Source organism: Pan troglodytes, chromosome 9, assembly GCF_028858775.2.
Source record: "Pan troglodytes isolate AG18354 chromosome 9, NHGRI_mPanTro3-v2.0_pri, whole genome shotgun sequence".
NCBI lineage: Eukaryota > Metazoa > Chordata > Mammalia > Primates > Hominidae > Pan > Pan troglodytes.
Window position 1 is genome coordinate 50,665,459 of NC_072407.2, and position 18,683 is coordinate 50,684,141.

General features: G+C 44.5%; 1 protein-coding gene across 50 annotated transcripts in view; it reads left to right on the forward strand.

Moving 5' to 3' along the window:
- Positions 1-18,683, forward strand: part of ATG13 (autophagy related 13) — a 57,317-nt gene that overhangs the window by 32,251 nt on the left and 6,383 nt on the right. For 19 of the 50 annotated variants that reach the window (XM_054661067.2, XM_024346811.3, XM_063782444.1 and 16 more), the window contains 7 exon segments: positions 749-889; positions 6,809-6,849; positions 7,671-7,767; positions 8,100-8,198; positions 9,970-10,063; positions 15,957-16,093; positions 18,330-18,444. In XM_054661067.2, coding sequence (XP_054517042.1) covers positions 749-889; positions 6,809-6,849; positions 7,671-7,767; positions 8,100-8,198; positions 9,970-10,063; positions 15,957-16,093; positions 18,330-18,444 — 724 coding nt within the window. 50 annotated transcript variants of the gene reach the window in all.

Genomic DNA, 18,683 nt, shown 5'->3' on the forward strand with positions numbered 1-18,683 from the left:
GAAAAGGCTTTGTTGTTTTCCCAGAGTACAGCTAGTTCTCTGATTAAATCCCTTGCGAGCTCTTGTAATACGACTACTCTGTTTTGTCTGTTTTCTGTGTGGCAGCCATCCAATAAGATTTCCCCTCCCTGCTCCTTTTTACAGACTGTATGGGTCATGGATTGGAAATGCATGTTATTTCCTTTCCCCATTTTCTTCTTTCAAGGCAGATTAGCTTACCTCTTGCCTGAAGCTTCAGTTTTCAACAAGAGTATATAGGAAAATTGAGGAAACATCAACACATCAAAAGAAAAATCTTAGTGATAAGTATATGTAGTGGACATTAATTTTCTTTATTGAATAAATGCAATTGCCAGGTTATGGCCCAAAATTTTAGAGCCAAGCTGACTTTTCTGCAGACTTCTGTTAGATTATCGAGATAGACAGCTCATAGGATAGTACATGTTTGCACCTTCAGTGTATATAATTGCAGTATTTATTTATTTATATGTTTTCAGATGTGCTGCTTTATTTCTAAAAAGAAAATAACCACTTTGAAGCTAGAAAAAATATATTGGGTGCCTTTTGGTGCTCATTTGCCTGTGTCTAGTACATGAGAAAGTAAAACATTGGCTTACCTCAGTAATCTGTTGATAAAGGTGTAATTAGAGTACTCTGGTTAGTCAGAACATGTCTTAATAATAAATTTGGTCTTGTGTAGCTCCAGCGCTAAATAGAAGAATGCTGACCATATCTTTGTGCCTGGCAGGTGTGATAAAGAAATCAAAGTTTCCTACACGGTGTACAACAGACTGTCATTGCTGCTGAAGTCCCTTCTTGCTATAACTAGGGTGACACCAGCCTATAGGCTCTCCAGGAAACAAGGGCATGAATATGTCATATTATACAGGTAAACAGCATAGATGGTCATCTTGATTCACTCATCAACCCCCTCACTTTGTACATTGTCTGACATTTAGATGTTCTGTGATGATGTTTTGGACAGTTGGTTGGTTTGTTGGATTATTGATGCTGTCGCTTTCATGTGATCACTATCCAGCCTGCCTTATGAACCTCACCCTTCCAAAGCCACCAGGTTTATTATCCTTTTCTATATGCACAATCGTGATTCCTGTGGAATGGATGTTGAGGTCCTAGTGATAAACATCTTAGAGCTAGGGAAGGAAGTCAAGAGTTTTATTTATTTATTTATTTAGAGGCAGAGTCTCGCTCCATCGCCCAGGTTAGAGTGCAATGGCGCGATCTTGGCCCATTGCAGCCTCTGCCTCCCGGGTTCAAGTGATTCTCCTGCCTTAGCCTCCCGAGTAGATGGGACTACAGGCACCCGCCACCATGCGCAGCTAATTTTTGTATTTTTAGTAGAGACAGGGTTTCACCATATTGGCCAGGCTGGTCTCGAGCTCCTGACCTTGTGATCTGCCTGCCTCAGCCTCCCAAAGTGCTGGGATTATAGGTGTGAGCCACGGCACCCGGCCTGGAAGTCAAGACTTTAAAAAACAGTCTATACTGGGAAGATTCCACAGTTTTCTGTATTCCAGGGTTAAATTAAAACTTTGTCTAACAAACTGTCAGCTCAGTTTAAGTTTTTAATTAGTTGTCTGTGGATATAAAGAATGGGTCAACAGAGTATTTTCCTTGGAGCATTTCACCTCAGCACATTTATTGAGCACCTTTTTAGTGCAAGCATTGTGCCAGGAGAACTTAAGAACTATACAGAGGCCCAGCATTAGAGGTGGTTTAATGTAGTGAGGGAAACAATTTGATACATGTATAATTACTTTTAAAAAGCAGGATTTGAAAACTGCAAACCAGAATCAGGAAAAAAAGTTACTGAGAGAATATAGAAAGATAAAATTTGTTCTGGTTGGTAAACAGTGCAGGTCTTATGAAGGAAGTAGCATTCAAGCTAGCCTATTAGGGAAAGAGAATTTGAGCTGGTAGAAGTGAGGGAGAATAATTATTCCAGATGGAGAGCTCAGCAGCTAGCAAGGCACAGAAGTGGAGGGCAGGGTCAGAGCTCTGCTCAGATTGTCAGATGAACCGGAGTGGTGGAGTAGAGGGTATGTAGCAAAGTGTGAGAGAAGAGCTTGGAATGCTGGGGTCCCAAATCTACCAAAGATGCCTTTCTTTTGTATTTAGTGATAAGCCATTGGTTTAAGCCTTTGCCTTACATGTATAGAGCTGATTTTTAGATGAATAGTATAGCAAGATAGAGGGACCAAAGGAGGAGAGACTTATCTAGTTCTGTTGAAATAATCCGGTACCTGAGAATAGTTGTCATTTCCTTTAACTTTCTTAGCAATATCCTAGCAAGCCTAACCATGTCTATTTTTCTAGGTCTTTAATAAATTTTTGCCATCTTCTCTGTAGTCTTCTGGTTTCAAGTTGTTTTATTTGAAAATTGCTAGACTTCTATTGAGATATATTAGAAAGATACCCTACTAAAATCATCGGCTTAGTTACCTAGGACTGCTAGTCCTTTTCATACAAGTGTTTAAAGTGTTCCTTTATCATGTATCTCTGGAGTAATTACTGCTCACAGGGGCCGGACGCACGGCTGTAATCCCAGCACTTTGAGAGGCTGAGGTGGGGGGTCACTTGAGGTTAGGAGTTCGAGACAAGCCTGACAACATAGCGAAACACTGTCTCTACTAAAAATACAAAAAATTAGCTGGGCAGGGTGGCACGCTCCTGTAATCCCAGCTACTCGGGAGGCTGAGGCACGAGAATCACTTGAACCCAGGAGGCGGAGGTTGCAGGGAACCAAGATCACACCACTGCACTCCAGCCTGGGTGACAGGGCTATACTGTATCTCAAAAAACCCCAAACAAACTAGTACTGCTCACAGGATGTTGATCATTTAGGAGTGCTTTTGGATACAAATAACTGTAGCTTAGATCTAGAGATGTGGGTGATCTCAGAGGTAGACTTGGCTTTTCCACCTGCTTTTTATACTATTGTTAGAAGGTTAACAGCGTGATACCATTAAAGAATAGTCTTGACCAGGTGTAGTGACTCACGCCTATAATCCCAGCACTTCGGGAGGCCGAGGCAGAAGGATCACCTGAGGTCAGGAGTTCGAGACCAGCCTGGGCAACATAGTGATACCTTGTCTCTACTAAAAATGTAAAAAATTAGCCAGGTGTGGTGGTTCACATCTGTAGTCCCAGCTACTCAGGAGGCTGAGGGAGGATTGCTTGGGTCCAGAAGGTCAAGGCTTCAGTGAGCCATGATCACACCACTGCACTCCAGCCTGGGTGACAGAGCAAGACTCTGTCTCAAAAAAATACACATAGCCAAGAAAAAGTTTAGCAAATTTTAAGCACTGTATCAGTATTTACATGAATAGTGAACTGCCTGAGTCTCAGCTTTTTGTTAAAGGCCTTAAAGGGTATTTACTTAGCAAGATCTCTTTTACCAACACTTTATTAACATTGTTCCTGTATTACTTTATGGCAGGAGTCACTAAACTATGGTCAGCCGACCATCTGCTTGTTTTTATAAAAAAAGTTTTTTTAGGACACAGCCATCCCCTTTGTTTACATATTGTCTATGGCTACTTTTGCAATACAACAGAAAGCTGAGTATTTGTTAGAGCCTATACGGCCCACAATCTTAAAATAGTTACCATTTGGTCCTTTACAGAAAGGTTTGCTGATCCCTGCTTTTTTAGTATCTTTTGTCTGTCGTATCTGTAGTACTTTTGTGCTTTGTGTTTCAGATATTTACATACATTTCATTTTTTTTTTTTTTGAGGTGGAGTCTTGCTCTGTCACCTAGGCTGTGCAGTGGCACGATTTTGGCTCACTGCAACCTCCACCTCCTTGGTTCAAGTGATTGTCGTGCCTCAGCCTTCCAAGTAGCTGGGATTAATAGGCATGCACCACCACGCCTGGCTAATTTTTGTATTTTAATTAGAGATGGGGTTTCACCATGCTGGCCAGGCTGGTCTTGAACTCCTGACCTCAACTGATCTGCCCACCTCGGCCTCCCAGAGGGCTGGGATTACAGGCGTGAGCCACCATGTCCAGCTACATTTCTTTTCTTTCATACAAAACTGTAGTCTGTAAGACCTAGGATTCGGATTTATCCTTATTTCATTCCTAACATCTAACCATGAAGCTTCTTTTTTTTTTTTTTTTGAGACGGAGTCTCACTGTGTTGCCCAGGCTGGAGTACAATGGCACAATCTCGGCTCACTGCAAGCTCCGCCTCCCAGGTTCACGCCATTCTCCTGCCTCAGCCTCCCGAGTAGCTGGGACTACAGGCACCCGCCACCACGCTCGGCTAATTTTTTGTATTTTTAGTAGAGACGGGGTTTCACCATGTTAGCCAGGATGGTCTCGATCTCCTGACCTCGTGATCCACCCGCCTCAGCCTCCCAAAGTGCTGGGATTACAGGCGTGAGCCACCGCGCCTGGCGAAGCTTCTTCATACATTGTTGGAGCTTAGTATTTATTGAATAAACCCATGTATATATTTAATTTTAACAATATTACTTGAAAAATATGAAAATAGATTTTAGGTATTTTGAATTCAAACTTTTTGCTAATATAGACTGGCCTGTCCAGGGAGAATCATAGGAAGGTTCCACTATGTTTATGTTTTTATTATTTTTTTTTCAGAATAGTCTTACCTAGTTCATTATTCCACGGTGGAAAAGATTTACTGCTTTGTTAAGCCATCTACTTAGAGATTTCTTCATGGCCAGGCACAGTTGGCTCACAACTGTAATCCCAGCACTTTGGGAGGCTGAGGTGGGAGGATTGCTTGAGCCCCGGAGTTTCAGACCAGCCTGGGTCACGTGGCAAGACCTCATCACTACTATTTTTAAAATTTTATATATATATATATATATATATGTGTGTGTGTATAAAAGAGAGCTTCCCACAACTAAAGACCACTTATCAAACTCTAGTACATTCTGGTCAGGTATGGTGGCTCATGCCTGTGATCCCAGCACTTTGGGAGACTGAAGTGGGAGAATAATTTGAGGCCAGGACCAGGGGCAGTGGCTCACGCCTGTAATCCCAGCACTTTGGGAGAATGAGGTGGGAGGATCGCTTGAGTTCAGGAGTTCGATACCAGCCTGGGCAACACACCGAGACCCTGTCTATACTAGAAATAAAAAAACTTAGCTGGGTGTGGTGGCACGTGCCTGTAGTCCCAGCTGCTTAGGAGGCTGAGGTGAGAGGATCTCTTGAGCCCAGGAGGTTGAGGCTGCAGTGGGCAGTGGTCATACCACTGCACTCCAGCATGGGCAACACACTGAGACCCTGTCTCAAAAAAAACAGTTGAGGCCAGGAGTTTGCGACCAGCCTGGGCAATAGTTAGACCCTGTCTCTACCAAAAATTATTTTTAAAAAACCCGAAAAACAGGCCAGGCATGGTGGCTTGCACCTGTAATCCCAGCACTTTGGGAGGCTACGGCGGGCGTATCACTTGAGCTCAGGAGTTCAAGACCAGCCTGGGCAACGTGGCGAAACCCTGTCTCTACCAAAAATACAAAAATTAGCCAGGCATGGTAGCGCATACCTGTAGTGCCAGCCATTTGGGAGGCTGAGGCACAAGAATCGCTTGAGCCCAGGAGGTGGAGGTTGCAGTGAGCCAAGATGGTGCCATTGCACTCCAGCCTGAGCGACAGAGCGAGACACTGTCTCAAAAAAAACCAAAAAACAGGTCCGGGCGCAGTGGCTCACGCCTGTAATCCCAGCACTTTGGGAGGCTGAGACGGGCGGATCACGAGATCAGGAGATCGAAACCATCCTGGCTAACACGGTGAAACCCCGTCTCTACTAAAAATACAAAAAATTAGCCGGGCGTGGTGGCGGGTGCCTGTAGTCCAGCTGCTCGGGAGGCTGAGGCAGGAGAATGGCATGAACCTGGGAGGCGGAGCTTGCAGTGAGCCGAGATTGCACCACTGCACTCCAGCCAGGGCGACAGAGTGAGACTCAGTCTCAAAAAGCAAAACAAACAAACAAAAAAAAAAACAGCCGGGCGTGGTGGCATGCGTCTGTAATCCCAGCTACTTGGGAGGCTGAGGTAGGAGAATAGCTTGAACCCAGGAGGCTGGAGGTTGCAGTGAGCCGAGATCATGCCACTGCACTGCGGCCTGGGTGACAGAGCAAGACTCCGTCTCAAACAAAACAAAACAAAACAAAACAAAAAAAACCAGTGCCTTCTAGTAGCAATCCTAGACCTGTTGGCCACTTTTATTTATATATTCTTTATTTCTCAGTAGGTATAATTTTAAAATACATTTTAGTAGCAGAGAGAAGAAACTTAAATAGCAGTTTCCACTTAATTATTATTTTCCTCATTTCTTTTTTTGAGACAACGTCTCATCTTTTTGCCCAGGCTGGAATGCAGTGGTGCAATCTTGGCTCACTGCAGCGTCAACTTCCTGGGCTTAAGTGATCCTCCCACCTCAGCCTCCCAGTTATCTGGTACTCCAGGCATGCACCATCACACCCGGCAAGATTATTTTTTGTCAATGCAGGGTCTTGCTATGTTGCCCAGACTGGTCTTGAACTCCTGGCCTCAAGTGATCCTCCCAAAGTGCTGGGATCACAGGCATGAGCCACTGTGCCTGGCCTTATTTTCCTTATTTTTTAACCAACCCATTCTGTACGTCTCCATGCCTGTAGCTTAATTGAAGTAGTAGGAATTACTAATGCTCCATCAGCAGAGGTATTTGAGCAGATGAGTAAGGAAGGCTTTGTTTTATTTTGTTTCTACGTGTTTTGGCTATAGAGGCCCTTAGGAGTAAAGAATCAGGTAACATTTCTTATTTTTTCTTCCATACAGGATATATTTTGGAGAAGTTCAGCTGAGTGGCTTAGGAGAAGGTATGTATCAACGGTTGAAAAACATCGTAGTGTTCAGAGCTCTCCTAACTTCAGAGATGAGCTTCGTTTCTACTTGTTATAATATGTAGATTGTCATCTTAATATGCATAATACAAGTAAAGAAAAGATGAGAATGCAGGTAGGTGGTCCAGGTTACCCCTGATCTGCCAGAGTAACCAAATAATTTTTCCCAAAGTTCCAGGAACTCAGTCTTCTTTCTTACTCTTTATAAAACTGTATATTTTCCTAATTTTCTACAGTGAGGATGTTAAATGTTTCTGATGAACAACAAAAATTTTGAAAAATTGGAAATGAAACCAAGAAAATCAGGAAAGCTTTGTTGAAAGTGTCACTTGCAAGGCCTTGGCTCTTTACTTAGCCGTGGAGTGGCAGCTTGGGTGGAAGGCAATTACTTCTTAAACTGAAGTGTTTGTGTGACATTCTAGTGCTCCTTCACTGTCTTTTTTAGCATGTGATGTATCCTTTGCAGGGCTGGTTAGTAGAACTTTCTCAGGCCTTAAAACTAACAGTTATTTTATCTCTTTGAAGGTAGCTTTATCTATAAATAGAGTGCTGTTTCCCTTGCCAATATTGGCTCAATATAGAATACATTGAGAGGGAAGAAACCTATATATACACACACATACACGCACATACACACACACACACACACACATATGAAATTAAGGCTGCTGCACTTAACGTGCTAAGTGGATAATGCCAGAGATTACACAATAGGCCAAATAATTCAGGGAAAGACGGTCTGGGGGCAGTGTCAGTATTCTCTGCAAAAGAAGCTAATAATGTATCTCTTCTCCTAGGCTTCCAGACAGTTCGTGTTGGGACAGTGGGCACCCCTGTGGGCACCATCACTCTTTCTTGTGCTTACAGAATTAACTTGGCATTCATGTCTACCAGGTGAGGAAGAGCCCTGGAATCAAAAAGAACTCTTCCGAAAATGTTGAAGTTTTTTTTCTCCTAAACTTTAAGACTAAACCTACAATTCAGCTTTGCTGAAAGCAGTACCTTCAGAAGAATAAAGAGAGAGCGCAGTTGCCAGATTGGAGAATTTGAGTGTCCCAGAGCCAGTTTGTCCAGAACGTAGGATTGGTGGTTTATATTTAGGGATTGTGATAGTTAAAGCTCTGGTAGTGCCTGCCAACAGATGTAAGGTGAGGGGCCCTCTGAGGACTTTGTGGGGGCTGGAAAGGCATTCTAACAAATACTGGAATCTGCTTATTGTATTACAGGCAATTTGAGAGGACCCCACCTATCATGGGGATTATTATTGATCACTTTGTGGACCGTCCCTATCCCAGCTCCTCTCCCATGCACCCCTGCAATTACAGGTGAGGAATGTGAAAAGGTGCTCTCCCAAACTGCAGCTGGGCAGAAGCATCCATCCTGCACAAGCGCATAGAACACTTTTCTCAGCACTCACTCTCCAGTGGGCAGGGGGCCACTGATGGAGACCCCACATGGAGAGAAATCAAATGGGCCAGTTTCCCTTCTTTCTGCTCCCTCTTAGGTACACCAAGACTTAGTATATACAGACTGTCTCAGAAAATTCTTGGGATATTTTGGATCTTGATGTTAGTGATAAGACTTTTCTTGGTGAAACCCCATCTCTACTAAAAATACAAAAATTAGCTGGGCATGCCAGCACGTGCCTATAATCCCAGCTACTCAGGAGGCTGAGGCAGGAGAATTGCTTGAACCTGGGAAGCAGAGGTTGCAGTGAGCTGAGATTGCACCACTGCACTCCAGCCTGGGCTACAGAGTGAGACTCCGTCTCAAAAAAAAAAAAAAAAGACTTTTCTCAGTTACAAGTTACTTAGAGCCTTAGAAGAGTGGCAGTGATTTGTGGAATATCCTTGACAAATTAATTGGTTTTCAGGTTACCATCTGGCACATTAGTTTCATATCAGAATAAAATGTCTCCAGGTCTAGAACTCAGAAAACAGGGGTTAGACTAGATGTATATCAGGAAGGATAGTACCTTTATGTGATAGACTTGTGAAATTGAATAGGCTTGGCTTTAGGGTTTAGATACTTGTTTCGTGGAGTCTCTACTACTGATAATTCTTTGAAAACCCAGATGTGGCTCCAATCCTGGCCTGGCTTAAGAAAATGCTCTCTCAGACCAGGCATGGTGGCTAACACCTATAATCCCGGCACTTTGGGAAGCTGAGATCTGTGGATTGCTCAAGCCCAGGAGTTGGAGATCAGCCCAGGCAATGTGGTGAAACACTGTTTCTACCAATTTTTTTTTTTTTTTTTTGAGACGGATTTTCACTCTTGTTGTCCAGGCTGGAGTGCAGTGGCGTGATCTTGGCTCACCGCAACCTTCACCTCTTGGGTTCAAACAGTTCTCCTGCCTGAGCCTCCCGAGTAGCTGGGGTTACAGGCATGCGCCACCACGCCTGGCTAATTTTTGTATTTTTAGTAGAGATGGGGTTTCTCCATGTTGGTCAGGCTGGTCTCAAGCTCCTGACCTCAGATGATCCGCCTGCTTCGGCCTCCCAAAATGCTGGAATTACAGGTGTGGGTGAGTCTACCAATTTAGAAAAAAAGAAAAGAAAAGAAAATGCTCTCTCAAATAATAGGTCAGGTAAGATGTTTGGGTTTAAAAAACAGGCTGGACGCAGTGGCTCACACCTGTAATCCTAGCACTTTGGGAGGCTGAGGCTGGAGGATTGCTTGAGCTTAGGAATTCAAGACCAGCCTGGGCAACAGAGGGAGACCCCTGTCTCTACAAAAAATTAAGTTAGCTGAGCATGGTGGTACGTTCCTGTAGTCCCAGCTACTCGAGGCTGAAGCAGGAGGATTGCTTGAGCCTGGGAAGACTGCAGTGAGACGTGCCACAGCACTCTAGCCTGGGTGACAGAGTGAGACCTTGTCTTAAAAATGAAAAACAAGAACAAAACATTGTCAAACCTCTGAATGCCACTCTCTGGAATGTTTGAAATTATTGAGGACTCCACATGCCTTTCTTGCCAGTACGAACTGTGTGAAACCGTTCTTAGCACGGGTCCCATCTCTATCTAATCACCTTTTATAGCCTTTCTGAAATTGACTGCCACCACCATAAAATTCATTCTTTCTTTCTTTTCACTTTAGAACTGCTGGTGAGGACACTGGAGTAATATACCCATCTGTAGAAGACTCTCAAGAAGTGTGTACCACCTCTTTTTCCACCTCCCCACCATCCCAGGTAGGGGGAAGCAGGTTCTGGGGTGGTGGTAGTTTTTTGGTATATATATGGGCTTTATGAAATGGTGTCCAAATTTAGCTACAATCCCTTTTGATAGTGGTGGTGATTGTTTCAAAGGGGTTACTTTGAGGGGTAAGAGAGAGCCTTCTTGTCCAGAAGATAGTATTTCTAGTCTGTAATTATTCATAACCTTCAAGATTACATTTAGCCCTTACCTTCCTGGTGACATCTTAAAATTCCCTAGAACATCAGTCACAGAATTCCAAATGCATTCTGACACCAGAGATTTTGTCTAACTTACACTTGTTAACTTCATAGCTACTTCTCTATTGAGTGGTAAATTTCATTTCTAGTAATGGAAGAGGCCCCAAAGAGCCAAAAATTATTTAGCATAAAATGACAGGGAGAAACCAGTAGTACAACTTTTCTTTATAGTTGACACAGATTTCTGCTTGTGTGTATTCCTTATCCAGACATTTTTAACCATTAACTTTTCCACTTCAGTCTTCAGTGGCAAACCCAGTTTCATAAAACACAGGCTCCAAACACTGTTGTCAGCTTCCCCAGAGAAAGCACCCCTGTGGTCTTGTTGTGTAATGTGTGTGGCGCCAAGGCTGCTTTGGCTAAACAGTCATTTTTGCAGCTGGCTGAATTGCTGGGGCACATTTCTTGCCTTCCACCACAAGTCACTCATCCTCAGCTTCCTTGCCTCCAGATTCCTCTTCTGCCTGCATTAAGTATTGCTCTCCTCATTGACTTTCACATTAGATGGTTTCTTCTAGATCTACCTCAGTTCTACTTGCCTTTAAATCAGCCCAGATTCTCCTGTTTCAACTTCTTATTTGGAGGACCAGACAAATTCATCAGCTGTCCATGTGTTTTTATTTACTGTTGTTGTTGGTTTTTTTTTTTTTTTTCAATTTTTCTTTTTCCCTTTTATTTTTGAGACGGAGTCTTGCTCTGTCACCCAGGCTGGAATGCAGTGGCACGATTTCAGCTCACTGCAACCTCTGCCTCCCGGGTTCACGCCATTCTCCTGCCTAGCCTCCCGAGTAGCTGGGACTATAGGTGCCCGCCACCACGCCTGGCTAATTTTTTGTATTTTTAGTAGAGATGGGGTTTCACCATGTTAGCCAGGATGGTCTCGATCTCCTGACCTCATGATCCGCCCGCCTCGGCCTCCCAAAGTGCTGGGATTACAGGTGTGAGCCACTGCTCCCGGCCTTTTTTTTTTTTTTTAATTTGAAACAGGGTCTCACTCTGTTACTCAGGCTGGAGTGCAGTGGTGCAGTCATGGGTCACTGCAGCCTAGACCTCCCAGGGTCAGGTGATCCTCCCACCTAAACCTCCGGAGTATCTGGGACTATAGGCATATGCCACCATGCCCAGCTAATTTTTTTAATTTTCTGTAGAGATGGGGTTTTGCCATGTTGCCCAGGCTGGTCTTGAACTTCTGGACTCAAGTGATCTGTCTGCCTTGGCCTCCCAAAGTGTTGGGATTGCAGGCTTGAGCCCCCACACCCAGCCCTTCTGTGTTTTTTGTTTTCTTTTGTTTTGAGACAGGGTCTGGCTCTGTCGCCAAGGCTGGAGTGCAGTAGCGCAATCTTGGCTCACTGCAGCCTCCGCCTCCCAGGCTCAAACCATCCTCCCACCTCAGTCTCCCAAGTACTGTTTTTGTAATTCCAAAAATTAAAAAATTTTTTCCATCTTTGGTTGTTGGAGAAGATATTGGATTAAAGTCATAGTTCTGCCGGGCGCAGTGGCTCACGCCTGTAATCCCAGCACTGTGGGAGGCCAGGGCAGGCAAATCATGAGGTCAGGAGTTTGAGACCAGCCTGGCCAACATGGTGAAACCCCCCTCTTTACTAAAAATACAAAAAATTAGCTGGGCCCAGCAGTGGGTGCCTATAATCCCAGCTACTCAGGAGGCCGAGGCAGGAGAATTGCTTGAACCCCGGAGGCAGAGGTTGCAGTGAGCCAAGATTTCCCCACTGCACTCTAGCCCGGGCAACAGAGTGAGACTCCGTCTCAAAAAAAAAAAAAAAAAAAAAAGTCATAGTTCTGCAGGGCTCAGTGGCTCATGCCTGTAGTCCCAGCCCTTTGGGAGGCCAAGGAAGGAGGGAGGATCGCCTGAGCCCAAGAGTTCAAGACCAGCCTGGGCAACATGGTGAAACCCTGTCTCTACCAAAAATAAAAAAATTAGCAGGTGTGTTGGTACAAACCTGTAGTTGCAGCTGCTTGGAAGGCTGATCTGGGAGGATCGCCTGAGCCTGGGAGGTTGAAGCTGTAGTGAGCTGAGATCGCACCACTGCCCTCCAGCCTGGGTGACAGAGCGAGATCCTGTCTCAAAAAAAATAAAATAATAAACTCGCAGTTGTAATCTGTTTCAAAAGCAGGAGTTAATGTCTGTGATTGATGTTGTAAAATCCATGGATCACTATTGTTTCTATTGTCCTAGTTTGTTTTGGGTGAAAGAGATTCTTGTTCTGAAGTTGCCAAAACAGTTTAGTTTGGGGGTTTGAGAATTGTCATTCCCCTGCTCTCATGAACATATGTAGGCATGAATGTCAGCAGTGATCTGGTCAGGGGAGCTTCTTGTATGCTTACTGACACAGAGTAGCATTGACAAAAAAAGCAGACAAAGACCTACTTTCTTCCTAGTGCACATTAATGGAAGCAGGGTTTTTTGTTGTTGTTGTTGTTTTTAGGTAATTAACTTGTAGATATGTCTAATATTTTTCTTTTTATTTTTATAAGTTCATCCCAGCTGTTCTAAAAGATATGTCAAATTTAAATTTCAGTAAGCAGTTCTGTTTTACAAGTAATAGATTCATAAATAATAAAGTTGTAACTTGGGAGATATGAGGGATGGTGAGACTAGGCCTTAACCAAATCAGTTTGTCTGTTTCCCTGATACAATGGAAAGTTGAACCTAAAAGTAAATGGAAGTTTAGTAGTTTCTGCACCTGGTGTTTGCATCAAAGTTTGTATGCCTGTGTGACTAGAGGCTATCTTTTTAATGGTAACTGTCTCTTATTGTGTCTTATCGCAATTTAAAACTAGATCACACCAAATTCTTATCAACAGCCTGCACTCCATAAGTGAGCCCTGTCATTACTCCCTGGGGACCTCTGATCAAGGCTGGTACAATTTGGTACAAAAGTACTCAATTTTGAACCTAATTTCTCTTGGCAGTAGAGAGACAATCATTTGCTATCATTTCTCCTCATTCCTGTTAATATTATTCCTGTTAATAATGTAGTATTTTTCTTAGTGACTTGCATAATTACTCAATTCAGCAACTTCTATTGGAGCTTTTGCTGGAGTCCAGTAAATACATGTTAATGTGATGTTGTTGGTTTTGCCAACAGTATAAGGATCGTTGTGCCATTTGGGCACAGAGTTGAGTCTAGAAATGAACCTACTGTGTGGCCTAAGGTCCTGCCTCTAGTTCTAAGCATTAATTAGCTAATCGGTCAGGTTTAAAACTGGAACAGTCCAGGCGCGGTGGCTCACACCTGTAATCCCAGCACTTTGGGAGGCCGAGGTGGGCGGATCACGAGGTCAGGAGATCGAGACCATCCTGGCTAACACGGTGAAACCCCGTCTCTACTAAAAATACAAAAAAATTAGCCAGGCGTGGTGGCGGGCACCTGTAGTCTCAGCCACTTAGGAGGCTGAGGCAGGAGAATGGCGTGAACCTGGGAGGTGGACATTGCAGTGAGCCAAGATCTCACCACTGCACTCCAGCCTGGGCGACAGAGTGAGACTCCATCTCAAAAAAAAAAAAAAAAATGGAACAGTAAGACCCAAAATAATCATCATGACCATAATCATTATGCCCTTAAGTAGCTTTGAAATCATAAGAGTTTTCAACATGCCCCCAGCTTTTTACTTCATCAGGTTCACCTACGCCATCAGGGACTGTAAGAACGCATACACACACCCCTGCACACCCACTTGTCTTCCCTGGAATGACGTAGGAAGCATGCATCTGAGCTTCTTCAAGTTCCAGCCACCCCTTCAGCTGTTTGAAACTGTCCTGCAGATTCTGGGTTTCCTGAAAAAGGCTTTCAGTTGAACATTACAAGCCCCGCATCCTTACTCATCTTCAGCACACCTTGCATCTGCAGTCAGACCTTTCTTTTGGAAGCTGCTGTCTGACTTCCTGTCTTTTTTGAGTAGAGACAGACTAATGGTTGACTCAAGTTTCTCTCTTTTGCCAAGTTGTAGCCAGCTCACCTCAGCTTTGTTTTCTAACTGCTCATCAGGGAAACAGGCATACATGGAATGCCCTGAAATAAACATCACTCTAGGAATCTTCCAAGTTGTCCCTTTGGAAAGACAGCCCCACGCCCTTGCCCTGCTTCACTCCTGACTCCAGTGTCAGTTCTGGCCTCTCTTGCTACTGCCCCTTCCAGAGTTTCTTCACTTCTTTCTCAAGTCCCTTTTCTTTTTTTTTTTTTTTTTTTGGTTTCTCCTGTCTCTGTGTGTGTCTGTGCACAGTGTGTGTTTACTGTCACAAAGGCACATTTTCAGACCCCTACTCCTGTGGTGACGGACACCCTGAGGGTCCCCATGGCAGGACTGGCCTTTTCCCATCAAGTGAGTCCATAATGGGAAGAAGGGGGTATAATCAGATGGCATCCTTTTATTTAAAAATTGTAAATAAATTATAAGGTACAGTTATTTAAATGTCCCAAGTGTTCTGTGGGATTATTTTGAGGCTTGGTAATAGATTTTAATAGGACACAGCCATGGCCCAACAGCCTAAAATAGGGAATTTTCATCTGCCCCTCCTCCTACCATTGATGTGAAAAATACATGGAGTTATTTATATCAGATTTTTAAATAAACAACTCACAACTGGTATTCTGTCTTTTTTCAATATAAATAGCAACATTCCCATACCCAGGGGTGATGGAGGGTGTGATTAGAGAAGAGGACTCTCTATGTCAAAGGGGCCTCAGGACAAAGGAGAGAATAGAATGACTTTGGAGAACCTGAATGACTTCGGCTACCAGTTCTGCGCAGGCTTGTGCTCCACACATCTGCTGGGCTTAGCACTGAAACAGTTAGCTCAGCCCCTGGGAAAACGGGGAGCAAGGAACTTATTTGAGGCCTTTGGGAAGCTCCACAGCTTGGAATCCCAATCCCAGTACAAACAAGTCTGTGTTTTCTTCTCTAATAACGGCCTCATCTGTCCCTAACCCCTATCACGTCAGGCCCCCTGCACTGTGGGCATGTGGGCGGGAGCCATTCCTTATCTCTCTACTGAGCCATCTTGTTTGTCACACTCTGGGATTGCCTATTTTTTCCTTGCCTTTCCTTTTCTCCTCTTTGTTTTTCTCTTGCTTAGCTCTCAAGCTCTCGCCTTTCCTATCAGCCTGCTGCCCTGGGCGTTGGATCAGCTGACCTGGCTTATCCAGTAGTGTTTGCTGCTGGCTTAAATGCTACACACCCTCACCAGGTATCTTTAAAGATGGGGAGGACTATGGGTTTCCAGTGCTGCCTCCCCTGCCCGGAGGCAATTGAGGGGTCTCTCAAGGCAGAGGGATATGTTCTAAGTGCTATATTCTGAAGCAAAACTCTTTCGTAACTTCAGAAACCAAAAGTGACTCGAGAGGAAGGAGCCTCTTAGACTTCAGAAAGGAAAGAAGACTTTTCCAGGATTTTTCTCCGTTTCCTTTTTCCTCTGTAGTCATTAGTCATTACCGTGCATTTCTTCCATTAACTGAGTTTCAGAGAGGATAAAGATCTAGGGATTGCTACCTACTTGGTGGCAGCGTTGGTGATGAAAAAGTCAAAAGCAGATACCATCATGCTAGAATGTGAGGTTCCCCTCCTGCCTGGCATGCCATGATTCACTGTCTCTTTCCATTTTTCCCCAAAGCTGATGGTTCCTGGGAAGGAAGGTGGGGTACCCCTTGCTCCCAACCAGCCTGTCCATGGTACCCAGGCTGACCAGGAGAGACTGGCAACCTGCACCCCTTCTGACGGAACCCACTGTGCTGCCACACCCTCCAGTAGGTGAGTTCACATTTTGGCTCTGTCTCTGGGAAGGCTGGCCGGGGCCTGGGCTCCCTGACACACGTGCTTATTTAGAATCAGTAAAGAGTAACTTTCAGCATTGGCTGGGACATGGCATTTGAGCCCAAAGCATGGACTCCTAGCTGGGAGTGGTGGCTCACACCTATAATCCCAGCACTTTGGGAGGCCAAGGTGGGAGGATTGCTTGAGGCCAGGATTTTGAGATTAACCTGGCCAATATAGTGAGACTCTGTCTCTCAAAAAAATTTATTTTTCCTTTTTTTTTTTTTTTTGGAGACAGAGTCTCACTCTCTTGCCTAGGCTGAAGTGCGGTGGTGCAATCATGGCTCATTGCAACCTCCACCTCCTGAGTTCAAGTGATTTTCGTGCCTCAGCTTCCTGAGTAGTTGGGATTACGGGCGCGTGCCACCACACCTGGCTAATTTTTGTATTTTTAGTAGAGATGGGAGTCTCGTCATATTACCTAGGCTGGTCTCGAACTCCTGGCTTCCAGTGATCTTCCCGCCTTGACTTCCCAAAGTGCGGGGATTACAGGCGTGAGCCACCATGCACAGCCTCAAAAATATTTTTTTTAAATGAAAGAGAAAAAGTGTAGACTCCTTGAAGTTCCCTGGTAAGAATCTGATATATCTGCTGGGATGTCAGGAAGCTGGCGTGGAACTTCAGTACCAACGGGAAACAGGAGCTCGGTTCTTGTCACCCTTATCCAGTAAAGGGGTTGTCAGATGTTTTTCTCTTACCCCAAGATTTATATCCTTGGAGTCAGTCCTTAGTGTTTCCCAAGAACCAGAACAGGGTGTTGACCATAGCCCTGAAGTCTGGGCCACAGTATGTCTGTGTTGTAGTTGGGATTGATCTCCTTTTTCTGCTGTGTCAGAGCCTCATGGAGAGCCTTTGGAACAACTGTTTTCCTCATTTAAAAAAATGTAAATCTTTGTCTTTTCTGATTACCGAAGTGATACATTCTGTAAAACTCAAATCCTAAAGACATTAGATAGGAAGTGAACGTTCTCATATTTCCACCCTGCAGAAGTCACCACTGTTACCTGCTTATTTAAAGACAAGAAACTTTCAGAAGGGTTAAGTGATTGGCCTGAGCTCAATTAGCTCACAGGGCACAAGGGCGAGCAGATTCTCTGACTCCAGAGCCCCACCCCTTCTTTCCACGATGCTTTCACTCTCCCTGGGGAGCCATGGGCTGTTTTGACCTGCCCTACCCTCCCTTGATTTTGAAGGCCCCAGAGATACTGAGATTACTTTGCCCCCTCACATTCTAAATGAACTTTCTCCTGATAGAAATTCCTGATTTTTTTTTTCATTCCCACGGTAAAGTGGGAAGGAGTCATTTAGGAAGGTTTTTGTGTGTGTGTGTGCCATCCATCAGGAAAAATAATTTATGTCATTCCTGGCTTCTCAAACTTCCATCCTCTCCCTTTTCTCCCTCTGTTAGATGATTAAAGGCATTTTACACTCTAGTTTTCTGAGCCTTGACTCTTGGGACATGTCCAGGAGTAGCTAAAGACAGAGGCCCCTGTGTGGAAATTCTTAAATGGAGGTCATAAGAGCTCAAAAGCCTTTGCATAGTACAGGTCCTCCCTGCTGGCTGGAGTCCAGGGGCCACTTGACTGCACAATCCTCCTGCCCACCTTGAATCCCCGTTTTTGGCCAGAGGACTTTTCCTAACCCTTGCTGCTTGCAGGGCTGTGACTGCTGGTTTGGCAGCCACAGCCATGGGCCCCCACTGCTGCTGCTTAGGGCCCCCTGTGCAGGACTCAGCTTCAGTCTGAAAGGCTGGGGAAGGAGGGAGTGGGAACAGCCAAATTAAATATGTCATTCAAAGACCTTTAGTTGAGGGAGGGATGATTGGGGGCGAGGAGAGGGGAGGAAACATGGCAGGGAGCCTAGAGAACCTTAGCCCAGGCAATTTGTCAAGGGTAAAGAGATCTCTGGCAGGCTAAGGAATCAAATTTGGAACTAAAGAAGAAGAAAAGCTAGAAATTTTAGTAGTTCCAGGAAGTGCAGCCCTCTACAATCAACTCAAAAGGCAGGGCAATAGTGGCATCAGCCAGACCACATAATGCCATCTCCCATTGATGGGCCAGTGGGGACCAACTCCTGCCCTAGGCCACAGCCCCACCAGATGGTGTATTTATAGTGAACTAAGTCGTCCTGCTGTGGTTTGAGAACGAGTACTAACTTAACCTTTCTCCTCCAGTGAGGATACTGAAACCGTATCAAACAGCAGCGAGGGACGGGCCTCACCTCACGATGTCTTGGAGACCATCTTTGTCCGAAAAGTGGGGGCTTTTGTCAACAAACCCATTAACCAGGTGATTTTTCTGCCACTGCCACCTGTGAGAATGTCTGAGTTCTTAGAGTAAGGCCCCACAGGCAGTTTTCTTAACCTGAGATATTAATATATATGAAACTACTGAACTGGCATGCAAAACTGTATGTGTGTGTAAATTTTTCTGTGAAGAGGATTAATAACCTGTGCTACCCCTCCCGAATAAGTTAAGAACTATTGTTCTGTGACCTTTTAAAGCCTCCTACAAGAAAGGGAGACTAG